This window comes from Cynocephalus volans, chromosome 1 (genome assembly GCF_027409185.1).
Source record: "Cynocephalus volans isolate mCynVol1 chromosome 1, mCynVol1.pri, whole genome shotgun sequence".
NCBI lineage: Eukaryota > Metazoa > Chordata > Mammalia > Dermoptera > Cynocephalidae > Cynocephalus > Cynocephalus volans.
In genome coordinates, this window is record NC_084460.1 from 32,639,735 (window position 1) to 32,664,207 (window position 24,473).

The 24,473-nt window shown below is 35.9% G+C and overlaps 1 protein-coding gene across 1 annotated transcript in view; it reads right to left on the reverse strand.

Annotated features, from left to right (window-relative positions):
* The window catches only part of RBL1 (RB transcriptional corepressor like 1), a 75,047-nt gene that overhangs the window by 11,381 nt on the left and 39,193 nt on the right, over positions 1 to 24,473 (reverse strand). Inside the window, exons 13-19 of the mRNA XM_063103147.1 lie at positions 23,910 to 24,074; positions 21,655 to 21,787; positions 18,177 to 18,443; positions 17,031 to 17,242; positions 4,160 to 4,336; positions 2,525 to 2,596; positions 926 to 1,016 (exon numbers count right to left, since the gene is read on the reverse strand). Of these exons, the coding sequence (XP_062959217.1) occupies positions 926 to 1,016; positions 2,525 to 2,596; positions 4,160 to 4,336; positions 17,031 to 17,242; positions 18,177 to 18,443; positions 21,655 to 21,787; positions 23,910 to 24,074 (1,117 nt within the window). The remainder of the gene's footprint in view (positions 1 to 925; positions 1,017 to 2,524; positions 2,597 to 4,159; positions 4,337 to 17,030; positions 17,243 to 18,176; positions 18,444 to 21,654; positions 21,788 to 23,909; positions 24,075 to 24,473) is intronic.

Below are 24,473 nucleotides of genomic sequence, written 5' to 3' on the forward strand. Positions count from 1 at the left end.
ATTTTGTCAGGTTTACTATTATATACTTCTCATTGCCTTGAAAATTCTGAGGAATAATATACTTGATAAACAAAGAACTGAGTTTGGCTTATGTATTCTTAAATAGGGTCAGATTCTAGGACATTATTAAAGGATCTTTAATAATGATATTCATCACAAAGTTGTACATAACTGGGGCCAGTGGGTTAGCTCAGTTGGTTAGAGCACAGTGTTGTAACACCAAGGTGAAGGGTTTGGATCCCCATACATATAACTGGAAACAACTTAAATGTCCCACATTGTGGGATTAAATAAATCACAGCACATATATACATGTACACATATATACACTTATGGGACAAGGAAAAGGAGATGAGCAGAAGAGGCATATGAATACTAACCATTCAATTTTCCTGTCTTTTTAGATTACTAGCACCCGAAGTCTTAGCATGATGGTGGCAACAGTGTGCAATCTTGACTGTGGTGGCAGAATCACTTATGTACTTATTAATGAACAGGACATTTCCTTTTTTGTTTCCTCAGGAAGATCACTGACAACTACTTTGCAATCCCTGTCATATAGATTTTTGAATTTTATTGTCTTTTATGTGTACTATTAATATGTACAAGTAGCCTAGAAAACTTCCAAAGCAATTCACAGGGGACAAATGAATGGTTTCAATACCCCATCTCTGTGGAGGGAGGCACCTGCCCCATCCTTACCTCAAACTTATTTCTTTTCAAAACATGTGTGCATTGCCCACCCCACCTACATCATGACTCCATGTTGCCTGACACCCATTATATTATGTAAAATGTAATAAGAAAATGTATTACATATGGCATGTTAAATTGGATAACATTCTCCATGCCAGCCAGCCACCAAAAGAAAAAAAAAAAGAAAAAAGAAAAAAAAAAAAAAAGAATCATAATTTGGATAACTTACCACAATCTGTCATTTCAAAATCACCATTTATGTTTTTATTGTATGTTACAACTTCCCTTGGAATACTTTTCAACAGAACACTTCTATATACCTATAAGTCAGATGGGAAAAAAAGGACTACTAAGTCACAAGAGGCACAGGATAAGCAAAATCAAAATAAGAAGAGCAAAATATCAAGCCAATTAAAAAATATTTGCTTATATGGGTGATAATCAAGGTTAAGATGTTATCAACTCTGGTAAGTATAGATTACAGCAAAAATTGTAGAAGAGGGGATAACTGAAGCAGAGCCTACCACCTAAAATGTGCCATCTTAATTTATGAAACTGAAGAAAAATTAAGTATGTAGCAACTAAAGATCTATGGGTAGTATGTCTTGCCTAATAAAAGCACCCTCAAAAATCTGAACTTGTTCCTCTTTCCCTTTAATTCCTTTCACAAAAATCACTTGATCTCAGTGGGGCTTGTTTTCCTGCTCCCACTGCATTCCCATCTCCTTTCGGATGGCCACATGAAAATTTTTTCCCCCTCCCTGCCCCTAAACTCTTTCCTACCTTCAAGATAGCTGGGAAGGTGTGATCCATTCCCCCATATCCTATAGGTTACTGGTATTGATAGGATATTTAGGAAGCTGTGGCATGGCCCATTTTTGACCCATACTAACCTCACCTTAATGAACTTTAGGGACAAGTTGGACCTGTGAAGCCTCTGTTCCTGAAGAGGCCCAGAAACTCCAAGCTTGTCACAAGTTATGACAAACACTTGGTTCTTCAAATGTCTCTATATTGTATTTGGGGGGTTAAGTAAAGAAGTGAAACTATTTGTGGGGCTCTTTTAGACGGAAATATGACTATTAGTACTGGGATTTCACCTCTTTCTCTCTGGCTATGATCTGAGCTACCTCATTCTGTGATCTCCAGGGTCACAGAAGAGGCCATTTTGCTCCCAAAGAGGAGAGCAGCTGGGTTCTTGAATGGCCAAACTCTTAAGGTAACCTACCTGTGTTCTTCAGCTACAATAATAACAGCATGAAACTAACATTCACTAAATGCTTACTATACACCAGTCCACTATGCTAACATTTTACATTTCCATGACTAAAAGGTTTTACAGGATTCTCGCCACAGCTAGTATAACAACATTATCAGAAATGTTTAACATCTATTCAAAGATGCAAACATTAAGATTCTTAGCAGATTAAAAAAAAAAGCTTGAGTTAATAAAGCTCAAATTTCACTGGATTTAAACATCATCAGAGAATCAAGCCTCATACAATTAAATATTATTATTATTACACATATCTTTCATTAGATTTTCTAGTGAAAAGTGTCTCCACTCAACAAATAAACAAATGGAATGGTAGAATCTGTGAGAAGTATATGCAAGTGTATGGATGAGTCAGAAACAGCCAGATTTCCTGGCTTCTATTGAAACTGTCCTTTAATGAAATTGTCTCTTGAGTTTAATGGTATACATCCATTGAACCAGAAAATCTAAAGTATAATAAAATTATAAAAGAAGTTTACCTTTTATATGACTTGTCAGCAGAGATATAGTACAAATTTATTTTTGAAGAGTAGGAAAAATAATGTAACTCACGTGACTATTAGCTTGGGGCTGATTCCTATAACTTTTCATTATTTCTTGAAAAGTTCTTTCTTCTTTTGTTACCTAAGGAAAATAAAAACTGCATTTATCAACTGCTTTTGAAAGAAATATGGCTCTGAACAAAAACTTCAATTATAGCCTGGCACTGAGAGCAGCCTTGCAGAAAACCATTAACCCCAGGCCAGCTCATGACTAAAAACTACTAACATTTATGATTTTTACTACCTTTAAAGTTCAGACTTTATGGCCTGTGGGGATTCAGTTAATAGTTTCATTAATCAAAAAGCACTGAAATTGCTATGGTATAACTCTACAGAAAATACATTTCTTTAAAATATAATGATATAAGAAAACTTAGATCTGTTGAATCCCTTGCAGTGTTCAGTTTTATTAGTTTCAAGTACTTATTTAAAAGTAAATTAACCACATACTAAAGGATAGAAAATGTCTTGTGGTGACTGACAGTAAAACTGAGTGGTTATTATAGGGCTAGGTTTTTAACATTTCAGGGCAGACTGCAGGGCTTCTAATACTTAGACAGAAGTCACAGTGGTGGCCAAAAGGAAGAAAATGGATTAGCAAACCAAAAAGGAATCCCTTCTGGTTTAACTGTTACAAAGTTCACTTAAATTACTCCTTTCCCCTGCTTCACTGTCCATAGCACTAAACCTGTTCCCTATAATGATGAGCTAGAAATAGCAAAGCTGAACTCTGACAGTTTTCTGGAAAACACAAGTGTTCGGATCATTTAGTTAAGACTGATTTTGTATAGTGATTTTAAAGAGGCATTGCAAAAGGGGGAATATCACAAAGGAATTTGAAAACATGTCCTTTGCCTCAAAAAGCTTAAAAATCAGGTCTTAGCTGTATATATCTGCTAGGACTGCTAGTGTGGCCAATGTGGTCAAGACAAAAGTTATAGGGCTGGCCAGTTAGCTCAGTTGGTTAGAACATGGTGCCAATAACACCAAGGTTCAGGGTTCGATACCTGTACTGGCCAGCTACCAAAAAAAGACAAAAGTTATAAATGATCATTTCAGTTATATCAGAATTTTAAAAAATAAGCAAAATATGCTATTTTATGACTTCAAACATGCTGTGGCAACTAGAAAGTAAAATGCTCTTCTGAGGCAGCACAATAAATCACTGGAAAGCATTACAGTACAGAAGCTATTCTACACCACATTATGAATCTGGAGATCTTAGGTTGCCACTTATTGTGTGACTTTGGCCAAGTTACTTTCAGCTATGGGCCTCAGTTACTCACCTACAGTATAATGATCATTTTACTTTAAAGTACCAGATCAGAGGTGTGAAGGGTGGGGGTGAAAATGGTCTTGTTCACATTAATAGCGTGCAAAGCCAATTTACTACAAATAGTCCCTAAGACCTTTTCCCACTCCTTTACAAACCAATGTATTTTATGAAGTGAGAAAGCTGATTATTATGAAACTAAATGGAAAGACCAGAGAATTGATGTAGTAGCTTGAATTTACTACTTAATCAATAATGGGGGCACAACTGACTTGCAGCACTAAAGGCAAACTAAAGATCAAGTTCAACAGATTGTTAATACTTCAAATATAGCCAACTACAGCAAAGACTTTCTCCTAACTTATACATTACCTTTGCCATGATGTAAAAGGCACAAAGGAGGAGCTGATCCAAATGCCTGTCTTTCATTAGATCAGGGCAGTAGACTAAAGTAAATTCAAAACATGTCCATATCTTCCTTCGTAACTCATTTGAAACATCCAGTTTTAAACATAGATCACGTAAGCGTACACTTGCCAAATGATAGACCTAAGATTTAAGATGACATATTAATGCAAAAAACCAAGTAAATAGTTTCTCAAATTTTTATGTCTTTTCATGGACATGATCTTTCAGATCAAGATTAAAAATCACCTAGGCTATTGATAAATTAAATTACATAAAGTTTCTGTTCTATGACACTAGTTTACTGCTGTGGCAAAAGAATATAGATTAAAGCAAAATTCCCCTTGAAAAAGTACTTTAGGGCTGGCAGGTTAGCACAGTTGGTTAGAGCGCAGCCTTATAACACCAAGGTCATGGGTTTGAATCACTGTACCTGCCAGCTGCCAAAGAAAAACAAAAAGAAAAAAAGAAAAACTACTTCAAAAATTTTTTAGGGGCTAATGGGTTAGCTCAGTTGGTTAGAGCATTATGCTGATAACACTGAGGTCCAGGGTTCAATTCCTATAACGGTCAGCCGCCAAAAAAATACATATATGTATTTTTAAAAGATGTTATCTGTGCAAACTGTCCATCCTCAGGGATTAATACCCAGAATATATAAAGAACTCAAATAACTCAACAGCAGAAAGCCAAATACTCTGGTTTAATAAATAGGCAAAAGATCTGAATAGATATTTCTCAAAAGAAGACACAAATGGCCAGCAGGTATATGAAAAAATGCTCAACATAACTAATCATCTGGGCAATACAAATCAAAACCACAATGACATATTATCTCACCCCAGTTAAAATGGCTATTACAAAAAGACAAAAAATAACAAATACTAGCAAGAATGCAGAGAAATGTGAACTCTTATACACTACTGGTGGGAATATAAATTAGTATAGCCATTAAGGAAAACACTATGGAGGTTTCTTGAAAAACTAAGAACAGATCTACCAAATGATCCAGCAATCTCACTAATTGGTATATATCCAAAGGAAATCAGTATGTCAAAGAGATAACTGTACTCCCATGTTTATTCACAATAGCCAAGAGATGGAGTCAACCTAACTGTCCATCAACAGAAGAATAGATAAAGAATATGTGGTATATATACAGAATGGAATATTATTCAGCCATAAAAGAAGAATAAAACCCTGTCTTTTGTGGCAACATGGATGAGCCTGGAGGATGTTATGTTAAGTGAAATAAGCCAGGCACAGAAAGACAAATACTGCATGTTCTCATTCATATGTGAGATCTAAAAAAGTCGATCTCATAGAAGTAGACAGTAAAACAGTGGTTACCAGAGGCTAGGAATGGTAGGGGGAATGGGGTGATAGGAAGAGGCTGGTTAACAGGTACAAAATTACGGTTAGATAGGAGGAACAAGTATATAGCACAGTAGGGTGACTACGGTTGACAATAATTTATTCTACATTTCAAAATAGCTAGAAGAGAGAATTTTGAATATTGCCAACGTAAGAAATGATAAATGTTTGAGGTGATGGATATGCCAATGACCCAGATTTGATCATTGTGCATTGCATACATGTATGGAAGCATCACATACACTCCATAAATATGTACAATTATAATGTATCAATTAAAAAAAAAGAAAAAAATACAGAAAGGATTAAAATCAGAAACTAAAGAGATTGGTTATCTACATGGAACTGGTGGGAAAAGTAGGGGACAGGAATGGAGTAGCAGGGGTGAGGACAGAGTGACTTTTCTCTGGGAATATTTTTGTATAGCTCTTGTACAAAAATAGTAATGTTTCAGATACCGTCCATGTACCTACCCCCAAACTAACTAAGTAAAAGCAACTAGCATGGGGGGAGGGTACCCAAAATGGAATAAAACAACATCTGAATCTAACTATATTACAAATGAATAAGATAACCACACTGAAGGGGATTAGAAACTAAAAGTAACTGTGGAAACACTATCTTGAACGGATAATGTAAGGCCAAAGTCAAAAATGAAAAATAAAAAAAAACTACATTAAAAAAAAGATGTTATCTGTCACTAATCTGTAAACTATGTAAAGGAAGAAACACTAAAATGCAGGATTTACCTATATCATCACCATTATGAATGCATAATTTTTCAAGTGTTCAGAAGTCTCTATCTGTTCTCTTCGGGTTCAGGTAAAACTGCTAGAAAACCTAATATGTCAGACAGTAGAAAATTAAAATATTTGACTCCAAAAATGAGTAAGAAAGCGAAACCACTTAAAAATTTTCTCCTATATTCTACACTGCTTTTCTGAGCATATGACAGGAATGTTAAACAAGATACAAGGTTTTTTTTTTTTTTAAGTACATCAAAGTAAATTCAGTTCAATACACAGAGCCTTCTATATATATAATCTTTATATTAGTTGATACTAATGCAAATTATCCTAAGAGCTTACAAAATTTATGGTTTTACTGTTTTAAGAATTGGTAACACTGATGTGGCATTCCTAAGGCAGACTATTCTGCTCAAAGTCTTTAAGTTTAAATGTTCAAAGAAAAAAGAAAAAGAGAGTAAGACATCCCTAACAGAAAACTATGTTTGGCAGGAAAAAATCTACAAATTGAGGTTAAAGACTAATTTAAGCCATTCACTAGACTAATCTGATGTAAGTTAAGATGAGTAGTTGACTCTAAAGCCACTAGTTATTCATTTTATAAGCAAACTAATTTTCTGCACCCTATTCTTTTGTTTCTGATCCAGTTAGCCACAAGATAAACAGGAACCAGTGGGGTCAGAGTACAGGGAAAGACAGTAGAACTTCGCATTCATAAGAAAAGAGAACAAAAATAGTCCTAGCTAGAAAAATTAAAAACATTACATAATTGAGTAATATTTGGTTAAGTATCTCTTACAGAGCTGATCCATTGCCTTAGAGATACACATATACTGGAAGCTTTTGATTCCAACAAGAAAGTCACAGTAAATTCTATTCAGGCATAGAATGCCAGTATCACGCTGAGTTCAGCACAGATAATAGCTGCAATTTTTGGATCCCTGTAATGCCAAAAGTACACACACAGGCACATCTGTAATTAACTCAAGAAACGGTTATTTTGAATTTTTTATAGATTCAGACATTTCAATATCCTTTTAGGATAAAACATTTTCTAGCTTTTACTCTATACTGAATAGGCTATAATTAAAGAAAAGAAAAGGATAAGTTAGATTCTGAAATAAAATTCAGAATTAATGGGCTGGCCAGTTAGCTCACTTGGGAGACTGTGATGCTGATAACACCAAGATCAAGGGTTTGGATCCCCACACTGGCCAGCTGCTGAAAAAAGAAATTCAGAATTAAGAATTCACAAATAAAGCCTTATTTTTGTCAATCTTAGATTCATTATTACAAGTAGTAATTTGTGCAGTTTCCGTAGTGTAGTGGTTATCACGTTCGCCTCACAAGTAGTAATTTGCCATTTTGAAAATTAAAATGAGAAAATTAAATTAAAATTAAAATGAATGGGGAAAATGCTGCATTTTCGATTTGCTTTTTAAACAGTCCTTAGACAGGCACACAAGGTGGGTGAGGTGGAGAGAGAGGAGAGAAGGCAGTAGGAGGTAGAGAAAAGGGTCCTATCAACCATAACAGCTCTGCTTTCACATGTTTTGTCTATTCTTGTGGGGAATACTTTATTCTAAGAAGAGGATTCCCTACAAAATAAAATTCCCTGGAGAATGAGCTGCTCTAAAACTCACAAATGTGATGAAAATAAACGTGCTACAGTTTAAAGCAATAGAAGATGAAGAATGGTTGGTGTAGAGACTGTGGGTTGCCTTCTAGTGTCTGGTTTCCTCTTCTTTTACAACCAAAAAACCCTTGACATTTTGGCCTGGCTTCCTGAAATAAAGGTTACACTTGTCCCACTTAAAATTTTAGAGGTTGCTACATGACTAAGTTGGAAATAAGTGGCACTGGTGTATATAACTTCTGGGAAGGGTTCTGAAGGTGAGGGGGCATGCTCTTCTTCCTGCTGGCTGGAATGCAGACATGATTCTGGAATAGAACAGTCATCCTGGACCAAGTTAGAAATCTTGTGGTGAGAATGGCCAAAAAAACTTAGAAAGAACTTGGGTTCTTAATAATACTGGCAACTATAGCAGATCCAGACTACTTAGACATGCTTTACATGAAAGATAAATAAGTACCTACCTCGTTTAAGGTATTGTTAATAATCTCATAGCCAAACCTAAACCTAAGAAATAAACAGATGAACATTATGCCCAAGGTTAAAGAACACTTTAGAGGTACTATGACAGAAGCAGGATTCAATATAAAAATATAAAAACTAATCTTCACATTTTATCTTAATAAAGGATTATCTAATTCAGAGTCTAGGCTGACACTTTCCATGACAGCAAGTGACAAAAGAATGAAAAAAAACGATGATTGAGGAAGCATAAATTAAGGAAGACTTATTCAGCATAGAGAAAAAATATGGTATATAAAAAATTATAAGAAAGATTAGAAGAAATAAATTTGTATCAAGAGATACTTTGAAAAGATGAATACATGAATATCTTAAGAATTTTAAGTCTTAACAATGTGCTAGCTAGCACATCTAGTTGTGGGGTACGCTGGAGAGGTATTTTTCAGTTTTGGGATTTACTTTAAAAAAGAGTCATGTTTGGTTACAAATATCTGATTAACATGTTTGTCTTATCAGAAGCTGATAATCAAAATGTGCTTGTAAGAGATAGGACAAATTGAAATTACGTCCATGTTAAATCTTTTATTAGTCCCTTTTCATTAATATTAAAATAACTTAGGCATTACAATAAGAGCTGGTCATATCTTAATTTAAAAGGTAATACACTGGGGTTGGCTGGTTAGTTCAGTTGGTTAGATTGCAGTTATGTCACCAAGTTATATCACCTTGATTATATCACCAAGGTCAAGGGTTCAGATACCCATACTGGCCAGTCACCTAAAAGAAATATATTTAAAAAAAAAAAAAAAAAAAAAAGTCTCCAGAAATTCCCAAAAAAGGGAAATACACTGTATTTAATGATAAAAACTACATAACCTTCCCACAGTATCCCACCAATCTCTAGGATGATTCTTCAGTAATATTAAGCTCATCCATGAGATTGAAGATGTTCTTGTCCCACAATGACCTCTATCCTACAGCAACATAACACAATGGAGTTCCAGTAAATTCCAGAGGATGGCAAACTGCTTACTCAGTTATAGAAGAATACAAGTTGGCAAGAAACATAAGTTAGATCTGACAATGGAATCAAACCATATGAACTTAATTCCAAACATAGCTCACCAAGATCATAATGTTCTCTTGAGAGACCAAATATATTTTTTAAAAGGATAAGGGTACACTGCCTGATACCAAAGCCAGACAAAGACACTATAAGAAAAAAACTATAGGGCCGGCCTGTGGCTCACTCGGGAGAGTGCGGTGCCGATAACACCAAGGCCCCGGGTTCAGATCCCATATACAGATGGCTGGTTTGCTCACTGGCCGAGCGTGGTGCTGACAACACCAAGTCAAGGGTTAAGATCCCCTTACCGGTCATCTTTTAAAAAAAAAAAAAAAAAAGAAAAAAACTATAAACCAATCTCTTATATGAATATTGGTGCAAAAATCCTCAACTAAATACCAGCAAAACAAATTCGACAGCATATTAAGAGGATTATATACCAAAATCAAGTAGAATTTGTTCCTGGAAGGTAAGACTGATTTAACATATGAAAAACAACCTGTGTAATACACCATATTAAGAGAATGAAGTAAAACAAACAAACACATAATCATTTCAAATGCTGCAGGAAAAGCAGTTGACAAAATTCAATACCCTTTCATGATAAAAATACTCAACAAACTAGGAATAGAAGGAAATTACCTCAATATAATAAAGGACAAAAATTAAAAATCCACAGCTAACATCATACTCAAAGCAAAAGACTGAAAGCTTTTCCTCTAAGATCAGAAGCAAGACAAGAATGTTTGTTTCTGGATTTCCAGTCAAGATGGTGGAATAGACAGTCCCCTGTGTCACTCTCTCCCACAAATCAACCAATTTACAACTATAAAAAGCAACAACAGCAAAGCTGGGGCTGCTCGAGCTCAGGGGAAGAGGAGGAGAGACCTACAGAGTGCATGAAGGTGGGAGAAGCCATGATGAGAGAAAGAAAAACCTGCTCTGACCATTTTGTGCTGCGGCTACTTTAAGGCTGGAGCTGCAGAGTGCACGGAGCAGGAGTCAGCAAAAGCCGCAACAGTGCCCTTCAGATGGAGTTGTTTGGAGGCAGCAGGGGAGAAGGGGGCCTTGGTGGCTGCTTGGCCAGCAAGACCACTAATAGGATTCTCATGGACCCACATAGGAGTGAAGAGCCACAACAACTGAAAAAAAGGAGCCACTCAGAGACTGGTGAGTCATTGCAAGGGACTGGCACATGGCCCGTCCCATGGGAAGTGTTTGCAGCATGGGCAGTGGGGGAGATGGGTCCACCGAGGAAACACTGGGGCACAGCAAGGACAGCCAATCTGCTTCCCAATCAGCATAGGACCACTCAGAGGAGACTGGTCAGGAATACAGAATTGCATGGGGTACAGTTTGATGAAAAGACTCAGGCCCAGATCAGAATTTCTACACAACCCAGGTGCACCGGGTCTCTGGAGAGCCAGAAGTACCTATAAAGTCAACCATTACAATCTGAGTTGCATAAAAATCTTTCCCTAGGGAATCAGCAGCAATTTAGCTAAACCACACAGCTCAAGTACTGGTCCTCACAGGAAGTTCCCCCATTTTAGAAGTAAGAAAAGGACAAAAAATTAGTTCCAGCCCAGGCACACTGCCAGCACCTCGGGGCCTGCCCTGGAACCTGAGGTATGGAGCCAGGGACTGGACCCCCCACCCACAACCAGGCTCACTGCCAGCACCAAGGAGCATGCCAAAAACATCACCTCCATGTGGGTGGCTCACCACAGCCACCACAGTAACCACGGCTGCAATGAAAGCGGCTAGATGCCACAACCACCACGCAGATGGTCTGCCAGCCACTGGAGTGCACTGACACAAGGAGAGTCACCAGCAGAGACCAAAGAAAAGAATATGTCTCTCCACAAAGCCCATTCCAGAGTGACAGAAGAAGTATCTGCTCCACAATAATATTGGGGGACCTGAACACACCTCTCCGCATTGGACAGATCATTAGGCAACAAATCAACAGAGTAACCATTACTCTTTTGGAAGGAGAGAAGAAATCTAGGGTATTTAGAGGGGAAGTGGGGAGAGATTGGACAAGGGGCATAAAGAATAAGTATGGTTTGTAATAGTACATATGCTAGTAATATTGATTTGATCAACATATCTCAATGTTGAACCCCCAAAATATGTATAACCAATTATGATTCAATAAAAATTAAAAAAAAAAAAAAAAAGGTTTGTTTCCATCGCTTCTATTCAATGTAGTACTAGAAATTCTAACCAGAACAATTAGCCAGAAAAAAGAAATAAAAGATATTTAACATGGAAAGGAAGAAGTAAAAATATCTCAGTTCACAGATGATATTTTATTTGCAAAAACCTGAAAACCCTAAAGAGTCCATAAAAACTGGTAGAACTAATAAACAAATTCAGCAAAACTGCAGGATACAAAATCAATACACAAATAACACTAGTCTTCCTATACAGTAACAATGAAAAACCTAAAAATAAAATTAAGAAAATAATTCTATTTAAAAGGCACCAAAAAGAATAAAATACTTAGAAATAAACTTAAGCAAGGACTTGTCTTGCAAAAGACTTGTACAGTGAAAATTACAAAATGTTGCTGAAAGAAATTAAAGACACAAATAAATGGAAAGACATCCCATGTTCATAGACTGGAAGACTTAATATTGTTAAGATGTCAACACTACCCAAAGTGATCTACATATTCAATGTAATCTCTATAAAATCCCAATTATGTTTTTGCAGAAATGGAAAAATCCATCCTAAAACTCATATGGAATCTCAAGAAACCAGGATTAGCTAAAACAATCTTGAAAAAGAAAAACAAAGTTGGAGGTCTCATATTTCCTGATTTCACCAGTACAAGCTACAGTTATCAAAATAGTGTGGTACTGGTACGAAGACAGACATAAGTATACACGTATTGAAATATAACTCTGTACCCCATAAATATGTACAACTAATTTTTCAATTACAAAATAAATAAATTTCTATTAAAGAAAGACAGACATATAGACCACTGAAGAGAATAGAGCACATAGAATAAACCCTTGTATATATGGTCAAATGATTTTCATCAAGGATGTTAAGATCATTCAAAAGATACTGGGAAAACTAGATATTTGTGTGCAAAAAATGAAATTGGATCCTTACCTAACATCATATACACAAATTAACTCAAAATGGACCTATATGTAAGAGCTAATACTGTAAAACTCTTAGAATAAAACATAGGGAAAAGGTTTCAAGATATTAGATTTAGCAATGATTTCTTGGATGTGACAACAAAAACACAGATATGAAAAAAAAAAAAACTGGCTTTGTCAAAATTAAAAACTTATGTGCATCAAAGAACACTATCAACAGAGTGAAGGTCTGTGCAAAAGCAGTATTAAGGAGGAAATTTATTGCATTAAATGCTCACCTCAGAAGAATGGAAAGACGGCAAGTGAACAACCTAACACTTCACCTTAAAGAACTAGAAAAACAAGAACAATCCAAACCTAAAGTTAGCAGATGGAAAGAAATCATTAAGATCAGAGCAGAACTGAATGAAATTGAAAACCAAAAAACAATTCAAAAGATCAACGAATCAAAAAGTTGTTTTTTTGAAAAGATAACTAAAATTGACAAACCATTAGCATGGCTAACAAAAAAAAAGAAGGGAGAAGATTCAAATAACAAAAATTAGAAATGAAAAAGGTGATATTACAACTGATTCATCTGAAATACAAGGAATCATTCGAGACTACTATAAACAACTATACGCCAACAAGTTTGAAAATCTGGAGGAAATGGATTAACTTCTGGACACACAAAAGCTCCCAAAACAGAGCCATGAAGATGTAGAAAATCTGAACAGACCAATAACAATAAAGGAGATTGAAGCTGTTATCAGAAAGCTCCCAACAAAGCAAAGCCCAGGACCAGATGGATTCACAGCAGAATTTTACCAAACATTCAAAGAGGAATTGACACCGATTCTTTACAAATTATTCCAAAAGATTGAAACAGAGGCAAATCTCCCAAACTCATTCTATGAAGCAAACATCACCCTGATACCAAAACCAGGTAAAGATATAACCAGAAAAGAAAACTACAGGCCGATATCTTTGATGAATATAGATGCAAAAATCCTCACTAAAATACTAGCAAACAGAATACAGCAACACATACGTAAAATTATTCACCACGATCAAGTGGGATTCATCCCAGGGATGCAAGGTTGGTTCAACATACACAAATCAATAATGTGATACACCATATTAATAAAAACAAACACAAGGACCATATGATCATCTCTATAGATGCTGAAAAAGCATTTGATAAAATTCAACACTCATTCATGACAAAGAGCCTCTATAAGTTAGGTATAGATGGAAAGTATCTCAACATAATTAAAGCCATATATGATAAACCCACTGCCAATATCATCCTGAATGGGGAAAAGCTGAAAGCTTTTCCTTTAAGAACAGGAACTAGACAAGGATGCCCACTCTCACCACTCCTATTCAACAGTGTTGGAATGAGAGAAGAGAAGGAAATAAAGGGCATCCAGATGGGAAAAGATGAAGTCAAACTGTCCCTGTTTGCAGATGACATGATCCTATATATCGAACAGCCTAAAGCCTCTACAAAAAAACTCTTGGAGGTGATAAATGATTTCAGCACAGTAGCAGGATACAAAATCAACACACAAAAATCACTAGCATTTCTATTCTCCAATAGTGAACATGCAGAAAGAGAAATCAAGAAAGCCTGTCCATTTACAATAGCCACCAAAAAAATAAAATACTTAGGAATTGAGTTAACCAAGGATGTGAAAAATCTCTATAATGAGAACTACAAACCACTGCTGAGAGAAATTAGAGTGGATACAAGAAGATGGAAAGATATCCCATGCTCTTGGATTGGAAGAATCAACATAGTGAAAATGTCCATACTACCCAAAGTGATATACAAATTTAATGCAATCCCCATCAAAATTCCAATGACATTTTTCTCAGAAATGGAAATAACTATCCAGACATTTATATGGAATAACAAAAGACCACGCATAGCCAAAGCAACGCTGAGCAAAAAAAATAAAGCTGGAGGCATAACACTACCTGACTTTAAACTATACTACAAAGCTATAATAACCCAAACAGTATGGTACTGGCATAAAAACAGACACACTGATCAATGGAACAGAATAGAGAATCCAGAAATCAACCCACACACCTACAGCCATCTGATCTTTGACAAAGGCACCAAGCCTATACACTGGGGAAGAGACTGCCTCTTTAGTAAATGGTGCTGGGAGAACTGGATATCAATACGCAGGAGAATGAAACTAGACCCGTACCTTTCACCATACACTAAAGTCAAATCAAAATGGATTAAGGATTTAAATATACACCCTGAAACAATAAAACTTCTTAAAGAAAACATAGGAGAGACACTTCAGGAAATAGGACTGGACACAGACTTCATGAATACGACCCCAAAAGCACGGGCAACCAAAGGAAAAATAAACAAATGGGATTATATCAAACTAAAGAGCTTCTGCACAGCAAAAGAAACAATTAACAGAGTTAAAAGACAACCAACAGAGTGGGAGAAAATATTTGCAAAATATACATCTGACAAAGGATTAATATCCAGAATATACAAGGAACTCAAACAACTTTACAAGAAAAAAACAAGCAACCCAATTAAAAAATGGGCAAAAGAGCTAAGCAGGCATTCCTCTAAGGAAGATATACAAATGGCCAACACACATATGAAGAAATGCTCAACATCACTCAGCATCTGGGAAATGCAAATCAAAACCACACTGAGATACCATCTAACCCCAGTTAGGATGGCTAAAATCCAAAAGACTCTGAACGATAAATGCTGGCGAGGTTGCGGAGAAAAAGGAACTCTCATACATTGTTGGTGGGACTGCAAAATGGTGCAGCCTCTATGGAAAATGGTATGGAGGTTCCTCAAACAATTGCAGACAGATCTGCCATATGACCCTGCTATCCCGCTGCTGGGAATATACCCAGAGGAATGGAAATCATCAAGTTGAAGGTATACCTGTTCCCCAATGTTCATCGCAGCACTCTTTACAATAGCCAAGAGTTGGAACCAGCCCAAATGTCCATCATTGGATGAGTGGATACGGAAAATGTGGTATATCCACTCAGCTATAAAAACGAATGAAATACTGCCATTTGCAACAACATGGATGGACCTTGAGAGAATTATATTAAGTGAAACAAGTCAGGCACAGAAAGAGAAATACCACATGCTCTCACTTATTGGTGGGAGCTAAAAATAAATAAATAAATTCACACACACACACACACACACACACACACACACACACAAATACCGTGGGGCGGGGGGAAGAAAACATAACAACTACAATTTCTTGAAGTTGGTACGACAAGCAAACAGAAAGGACATTGTTGGGTCGGAGGGGGGTGAGGGAGGAGAGTGGGAGGTTTCGGTAATGGGCCACAATAATCAACCACATTGTATATCGACAAAATAAAATTAAGAAAAAAAAAAAAAAAAAAACAGAGTGAAAAGGCAACCCACAGAATGGAAGAAAACATTTGTAAGTCATGTATAAGGGATTAATATTCAAAATATATAAAGAACTACAACTTAACAACAAAAAAACTAAGAAATGGGCAAAGGACTTAAATAGACATTTTCCCAAAGAAAATATATAAATGGCCAATAAGTACATGAAAAGATATTCAACATCACTAATCATTAGGGAAATGAAAATCAAAACTACAATGAGACACCACTTAACACACATTGGATGGCTATTATAAAAAAACAACAGAAAATAACAGTATTGGCAAGGATGCGGAGAACTTGCAACACTCATGCATTGCTGGTAGGAATGTAAAATGCTGCAGCCACTGTGGAAAATGATACGGCAGTTCCTCAAAACATTAAATACTGTTACTATTCCACTTCTGGGAATATGCCAAAAAGAAGTGAAAGCAGGGACTCAAAACATATTTTTACACCAATGCTCATAGCAGCATTATTTACAATAGCCAAAAGGTAGAAACAACCTAAATGTCCATGGACTGAATAAACAAAATGTGGTATATACATACTATGGAATATTATTCAGCCTTAAAAAGGAAGAAAATTCTGACACATGCTATGACACAGATAACCTAGAAGACATTATGCTAAGTAAAATAAGCCAGTCACAAAAAGGATAAATATTGTTATGACTTCCCTCATAGTACCTATAGTAGTCAAATTCAGAGACAGAAAGTAGAATGATAGTTGCCAGGAGTTAGGGGGAGAGAGAAATGGGGGCTTATTGTTTTATGGGTACAGTTTCAGAATGGGACGATGGAAAAGCTCTGGGATGGACTGTGGTAATGGTTGCACAATATGAATGTATTTAATACCGCTAAACTATACACTTAAAAATGGTTAAAATGGTAAATTTTATGTTACATATACTTTACAAAAAAAAAAAAAAAAAGAAGAAAGAAGAAAAAAAGGCCAAAGCTGCTCTGTTACTCAATCTTTCTTTCTTGAGCTCTTTTTAGATGGTATAAAAACACATACCTTTCTGTAAAACAGGGCTAGGGAACCAGTTCTCTTTGGTTTGCTTATTCCAGTCAGATGTACCTCTTGTGCTTTAGTCAAATGGGTTTGTTTGGGAGAAGCACCAATTAACGACTGAGCAGTAAGTGATACAGGACTCTTAACTTTGGACTCCTGAGTTGTATTCATGGCAATAGGTATCAGTGTGATCTCTCCAGCATCATTTGCAACACCTGAATGTACAAGCAAGAGTTCTCAGTTTTAGAAATAAGTGGCATGTGTCCCAGGAAAGTTGTCAATTATATATATTTTGTTAATTATGTCTGTGTATGTAGAGGCATAGGAATATGTTAGAATAGGAGAGGAAGGCTACAAAATACTATTCTAGGTTATGACTGAATTCCTGTTTTCTATGTCTTCCCTGAAATAAGAATATAATTTGTTTTGATATTTTTATACTCTAAATTTATTTTAAAAAGCAAATTTTGTTCTCTATTTTGGGTGTGCCTGTGATTTTTTTACATTAAAAAAAAAAAGCAAATTTTGTTTTGAGCATTTAAGGGGATGTTTTGAATCAAAAGCAAAATTCTTGCTCAATACTCTCATGTGGAAAGCTCAGATAAGAAAATAAAATAAGTCCTAACAAAGAGGATAGTAAATTTATAAAATGTGAAAATTTAAAAAACAGTGTATGTTCAAAACAAAACAAAAGAAGGAGCATAGAGGATTTTTAGGGCAGCGAGACTACTCTGTATGATACTATAATGGTAGATACATGTCATTCATTGTACATTATCAAAATCCATGAAATGTACAATACTGTAGGTGAACCCTAATGTAAACTATGGGCTTTGGGTGATACTAATGTGTTATGGTAGATTCATAGATTGTAAAAATGTAGTACTCTAGTGGGGGATGCTCATGATGGGGGAGGCTGTTGAGGAAGAGGGGAAGATGGTATATGGGAAATCTCTGTACCTTCCTCTCAGTTTTGCTATGAACCTAAAACTGTTCTAAAAAAATCAAGCCTATTAAAAAAAGAAAAAAAAGTATAGGTTCAAGAAAAAACACTGAGTTAGAAAGACTTTGTGATGCAATCCATTAAGACATTTCTTAAGTTTTTATCCAACTAAGGAAAAATATGAAATAAGTGCATTAAAATGTTACCGTGTAATGGAATTGTAATTTTATGTTCTGTTGTTCCTGTTACTGTGGCTGTGGCCATTGTTAGAATAGTTTGCCCAGGTAAAATTGATATATTTTCAGCAGTAATGCTTGAAGAAGGAGCAATTTTCAATTTTGTTCCTTCTGTTATGATCTTGTCCATAAGCACTTCCTTTGGGGGGTCTTCTCCAAAAAGTCTTCTCTTAGCACTCCCTGCAGTAGGAGAACTGTAGCGTTCATGGACAGAAATTGGAGACAATGGGTGCAGATCTAATAGAGAGAAAAATAAATTAAAAACAGTTTGAAACATATTCCAAAGTAAATCAGGTTTACTTGTTCGCTCAACAAATATGCATAGTTATTAAATTACTATGCTAGGCACTAGGGATCTAGCAGTGAATAATATGGCCTCTGCCCTCATAGAATATCAAGTCAAGAGAGAGAGAATGGCATGAAATAAATCATTACAATAACATGTGAAAATTATGATATCTCATCTTCCTAGTTTCTTGAACCTCTACCTATATAAAAGGAGCAAAACATTAAGGATAAAGTAGAAGTTTATTTTTTATTTTTTTATTTTTTGTCTTTTTCGTGACCGGTACTCAGCCAGTGAGCGCATCGGCCATTCCTATATAGGATCCGAACCCATGGTGGGAGCGTCGCTGCGCTCCCAGTGCCGCACTCTCCCGAGTGCGCCACGGGCTCGGCCCAAAGTAGAAGTTTAGAGGTAGAATGACGTGACCACTCAACAAGTACTCCAACTAACTTGTATCTCCCCATTTTACCTAGTAAACAGCACCTGAGAAGGAAAGCAAAATAAAAAATCAGTGATTGGGGTCACAGTTTTGTTTCCTCTCGTACCCCAGCACTCCAAGCAGTTTAAAGCAGTAGCTGTGGCTTTCTGATTTAGTAGATACAAAATCATCTTTAATAAGTCCATCAAAAAAAAAAAAAAAAAAGTCCATCAAAAGATATGAGTAAGGGAGATATGACTCTGCTTGCCTTGCCTTAATCTGAGGGTTGGCAGTAGTATATTAATCCAAGAGAAAGTAAAGGTTATGGATTATGCCTCTCTTTCAGTGCTATCCTTCTGCAGGAGCTGCTCTCCATTCTCTCTCCACTAGATGCACTACATCTTTTCCACAATTCTTCCCCACTTCCATCAACCAATTGTTTCTTCACAGGTATATCAATGATATGCTTTTTCTTTTTCTTTTTTTTTTTCTTTCTTTTTTTTTTTTTTGTAGCTGACTGGTATGGAAATCCAAACCCTTGACCTTGGTGTTACCAACACCATGCTCTAATCCAGAAAGCTAACTGGCCAGCCCAGTAATATGCTTGTAAAGTGAAAACATTTCACTATTTATTTTTACATTCACTAGATAATTAGTCATGTAATCTATTTTTAAAACATGTTTAAAAGGTATAAAAATGACCTTTGGCAATGATTTGGAAGCTCTCTTTATTGATGAGATAATTGGGAAAATAGTCATGATTTAATAAAAATCTTTCCATAATTCCAGGGGTTGTAAAAGGAGCTCTGACTTCCCGTCTTCAGTAAAGAAGTGGAAATTTCTATTGTAGCTCCCATTACCCATTTATAAGAGTCTACTTGGATGCCTGATATCTAAGAAATCCAAGGGGGCCCTTTAATCTGACTAGAAATGTTCAAAGTTGACATTTCAAGGAAGTACTCCACTTAACAGCCAAGAAGTTAGCTGCAAACCCCTTGAAATGATCTTCTTAGCACAGTACTGGAAAAGCTATGGTAGATACTCTATCAAAATTTAATGAATATAAAAATGAAAAGCTAATCCAAACTTAGACAGGAACACAACAATTTGCCAAGGTACAGAATGAGAAGAAGGCTACAAGCACTGTTTAAACTATTCTTGGGGGTCGAGCCCGTGGCGCACTTGGTAGAGTGCTGCGCTGGCAGCACGGCGACACTCCCGCCGCGGGTTCGGATCCTATATAGGACTGACCAGTGCACTCACTGGCTGAGTGCCGGTCACGAAAAAAAAAAAAAAAAAAAAAAAACTATTCTTGGTAAGTTTAAAAAAATAATAATTCTCAATGTTCCTAATGTTTTAAATTATAGTGTACTAAATATTTTTACTATTTTTTCATTTCTCTAAACATTGGTAACTGACAGTAAGAATTTTTAACATTTTGATATTTGTAAAGGTTACAAAACAATCATAATTGTTCCCATTGATTAAGTTGCTTTGTGTTCAAAGCTTGTAGTCATTCTTTTCTGGGGTGGGGTGGGGTGGGGGCTGTTGGTTGGTATGGGGATTGAACCACGGTCCTGGCTGTTATCAGCATCATGCTCTAACCATGTGAGCTAATTGGCCAGCCCATTGTTGTTGTTTTTTTTTTTGCACATTCTTTTTTATGATCCTGTACTGCATGTAAAGCAAATACTACACACACACAAACACACACACACACACACACACACACAGTCCAAAAATGAATGTAGAGCTACCTTCCTATGTAACCTGAATACTTGTTCATCTGAGGTATGTTTGGGGATAACTGTATATTCAAGAAATTTTCTTAACTGATTTTTAAAAATTCAAGAGCAAAAGAATCCAGAAGATGCACATATCAGCTTGATATATCACAAGAGAAAATAAGGAAGAAAGCACTAAAATCTTCCCATTGGTAAGACTGAACTATTAAGAGTATATACATTAGTCACTTATTAGATAAACTTAAGCATCCCAAACAGAATGAGTTCTTTGTTTTACTTTAAATATTTTTCTGCAGAGAAATACATAGACAAAAGAAGAACATAACTTTTGTCAATTTTTTTTTTTTAAAAGATGACCAGTAAGGGGATCTTAACCCTTGACTTGGTGTTGTCAGCACCACGCTCTCCCAAGTGAGCTAACCGGCCATCCCTATACAGGGACCCGAACCTGTGGCCTTGGTGTTATCAGCACCACACTCTCCCAAGTGAGCCACAGGCTGGCCTAAACTTTTGTCAAATTTGAATAAGTAGGTATTTAGCTTACTTAAATAGTTTTCCATTAGCACTTAGGAAAGACTGTATACATTTATTAAGAGTACAAAATACGGGCCGAGCCCGTGGCGCACTCGGGAGAGTGCAGCGCTGGGAGCGCGGCAACGCTCCCACCGCGGGTTTGGATCCTATATAGGAATGGCCCGTGCACTCACTGGCTGAGTACTGGTCACGAAAAAGACAAAAAAAAAAAAAAAGAGTACAAAATACTATTTCCATAATTGATATTGGAATTAAAAAATAGATTTTTTAAAAAATCAGACTGGAAATCCTATTACTTTAATGAAAGTATACAACGAACCATACAAGGGTGTTAGCACAAGCATTACGTCCCTTTTCAAATCTTGATAAAAGAAATTTATTTCTTAATAATATAGAAACAAGACTTGAAATTTTCTCTAAAAAAATTATGTTATTTTTTCATTATTTTGCCAATGTTGAATCTACCCCTTCGAAGACTCCCACTGTCAGTCCGAACTTCCTTGACTCTTGGATGCATTATAGGAGACATTGGCATCATGGGAAGGTGTCCCTGTACATTTCCTCCATTTCCTGTTTCAAAGTTATTTGGGAATATAACCTGCAGAAAACAAAAACCCTTTGCTTTACACACAGATAAATCCACTGATTAAAACTTACAATAGGAAAAATGAAAAAAAAGTTTTCTTAACCTCTTTTGCTGTTTCATTTCTCCTTCTTATTTCTTCTCAAAATATAACAACTCACATAAAGTGCTCAATCGTTAATGTTGTTAAAGATATGAAAAGCATTCATTTTGCTTAATCTTATAATTTATCTATGTAAGTTACTGACCACTAGAAGTAAACCTATGAGACAGACACTATCATCCTCCATTTAGGGATGGGAAAACTGAGGCTCAAAATGTGAAATTTGCTCAAGGTCACACTATTACTTAGTAATAAGAGCAAGGGTTTCACTCCAAATACTTTTCCTTAAAGTTCATAATTTTTTTCACTTTCCCAATGGATTCTACAATGGAAATATACTGAGGAATACTGGAGTCTGTCCAATTAATCACAATCTGCTGCAAAAGACCAAAGAAGCTTGGAAGAGAGATTTCAAGAAACCATCTTTTTTAACTCTTCCTGGTCTTGGACAGTTCTTCCAGTAGTTTAGAATTAGGGAAAAAATTAAAGAAGATAAAAGAAGTATAAGGAGGCAGAGAAAAGCAAAGAAGGATCAAAAGACAGGAGTAGGCTGGCCAGTTAGCTCAGTTGGCTACACAGTGTTATAACACCATGGTCAAGGGTTTGGATCCCTGTACCAGCCAACCACTTAAAAAAAAAAAAAAAGAGTTATAAAAGAATAACATGGAGGAAAAAACTCTTAATTTCTCACATGATACTGAACTGTTAATGGTGATTTGTACACAACTTTTATTTTTACATTCTAAATACCACTAATGAAAGTGTTCAACTCTTTAGATAGACGTGAAAATTTCTAAATGAGATTAATGATGTCTTAGATATAACACCAAAAGCACAAGCAACAAAAGAAAAAAAACAGATAAATTGGACATCATTAAAATGAAAAATTTCTATGTTCCAAAAGACACCATCAAGAAAGTGAAAAGACAATGTGGAGAATGGGAGAAGAGTTCTGCAAATCATGTATCCAAAAAGGGAGCTGTTTCTACAACATATAAAGTATTCCTATAACTCAATGATAAAAAGACAACCCAATTAAATGGGCAAAGGATCTGAGTAGACATTTCTTCAAAGAAAATATGTAAATGGCCAACAAGCACATGAAAGGATGTTGCACACCATCAGCCATCAGGGAAATGCAAATCAAAACCTCAAGATACCACTTCACACCTATTGGGATGACTGGGATATAGAAAAACCATAATATCATACACTGATGGCGGGAATGATAAATGGTACAGTCACTTCAGAAACCAGTGACAGTTCCCCAAAAGCTTAAATAGTTACCATATGACCCAGGAATTCCACTCCTAGATATATACCCAACGGAAATGAAAACATTATGTCCACACAAAAACTTATACCTAAAAGTTCATATCAGCATCATTCATAATAGCAAAAAGGTGGAAACAACCCAAATGTCTATCGACTGATGTACAGATAAATAAAATGTGGCTTATCCATACAAGGGAATATTACTTGGCAATAAAAGGAAATGAAAGGTTAATACATACTACAACATGGATGAGCCTTAAAAACATTATGCTAAGGTCTGGCTGACTAGCTTTGTTGGTTAGAGTATGATGTTACAACATCAAGATCAAGGGTTCAGATCCTCATACCAGCCAGTGGCCAAAAAAACAAAAAACAAAAGAAAAAAACATTATGCTGAGTGAAAGAAGCCAGTCACAAAGGACCACATGTTGTATAATTCCATTTATATGAAATGACTAGAACAGACAAATCTATAGAGACAGTAAGTAGATTAGTAGTTTCCTAGGGCTAGGGAGAAGATGGGGTGGGAAGCGGGGAAATGATAGCTAAAGGGTATGCGTTTCTTACTAAAGTTCTTACAATATGTTCCAAAACTGACTCTGTGACGGCTGAACACATCTACAAATATACTAAAAAACTTGAATTGTACACTCTAATGGATGAATTGTATGGTATATGAATTATATCTCGATAAAGCTGTTATTTTATTTATTTATTTATTTATTTATTTACTGGATTATCAGACTTGTCCTGACTCACTTCTTCACAGGTAGGAACTTTGTTTGAAGAACCCTGGAGAGCCTCCCACAGTGCAGAATTGTGACTCCATGCTAAACTCTCCAAAATCTGTTCTTCAATGCTATTCAGGTGTTTTACCATGTCCCTCGAGAGACCCTCCTCTGAGCGGATCACGACCTCAATAACCTGGAGAGGAGAAAATTGAGAAGGCAATGTGGTTATAAGAGGTTAGTTCTATCTGGCTTACAAATATGACTGGTTCCGGCCTTACTCTGGGACACAGAACCAATACCATCTTTGAACCATAATTCTGTGGCTTGCTAATATCTTTTAATTTATAAAGGAGCTTTTAAGGTCTTTAAAATGTTGTCACATACATTTCTGTTTTTCATGTTTTATTTTATACATGAAAAATTGTAGCAATGATAGGTAGAGACTGGTCAACAGCCTGACAGTAGTGTAAGTCAGGTCTTAGGTTCCCAGTCTGGTTCTATTTTGAATTTACTGTCTGTCCCTTCCCAGACTATTCTTAACCAATATTTCAAAAGAACAGAATGAATAAACTATTTAAAAGTAATTTTGCTT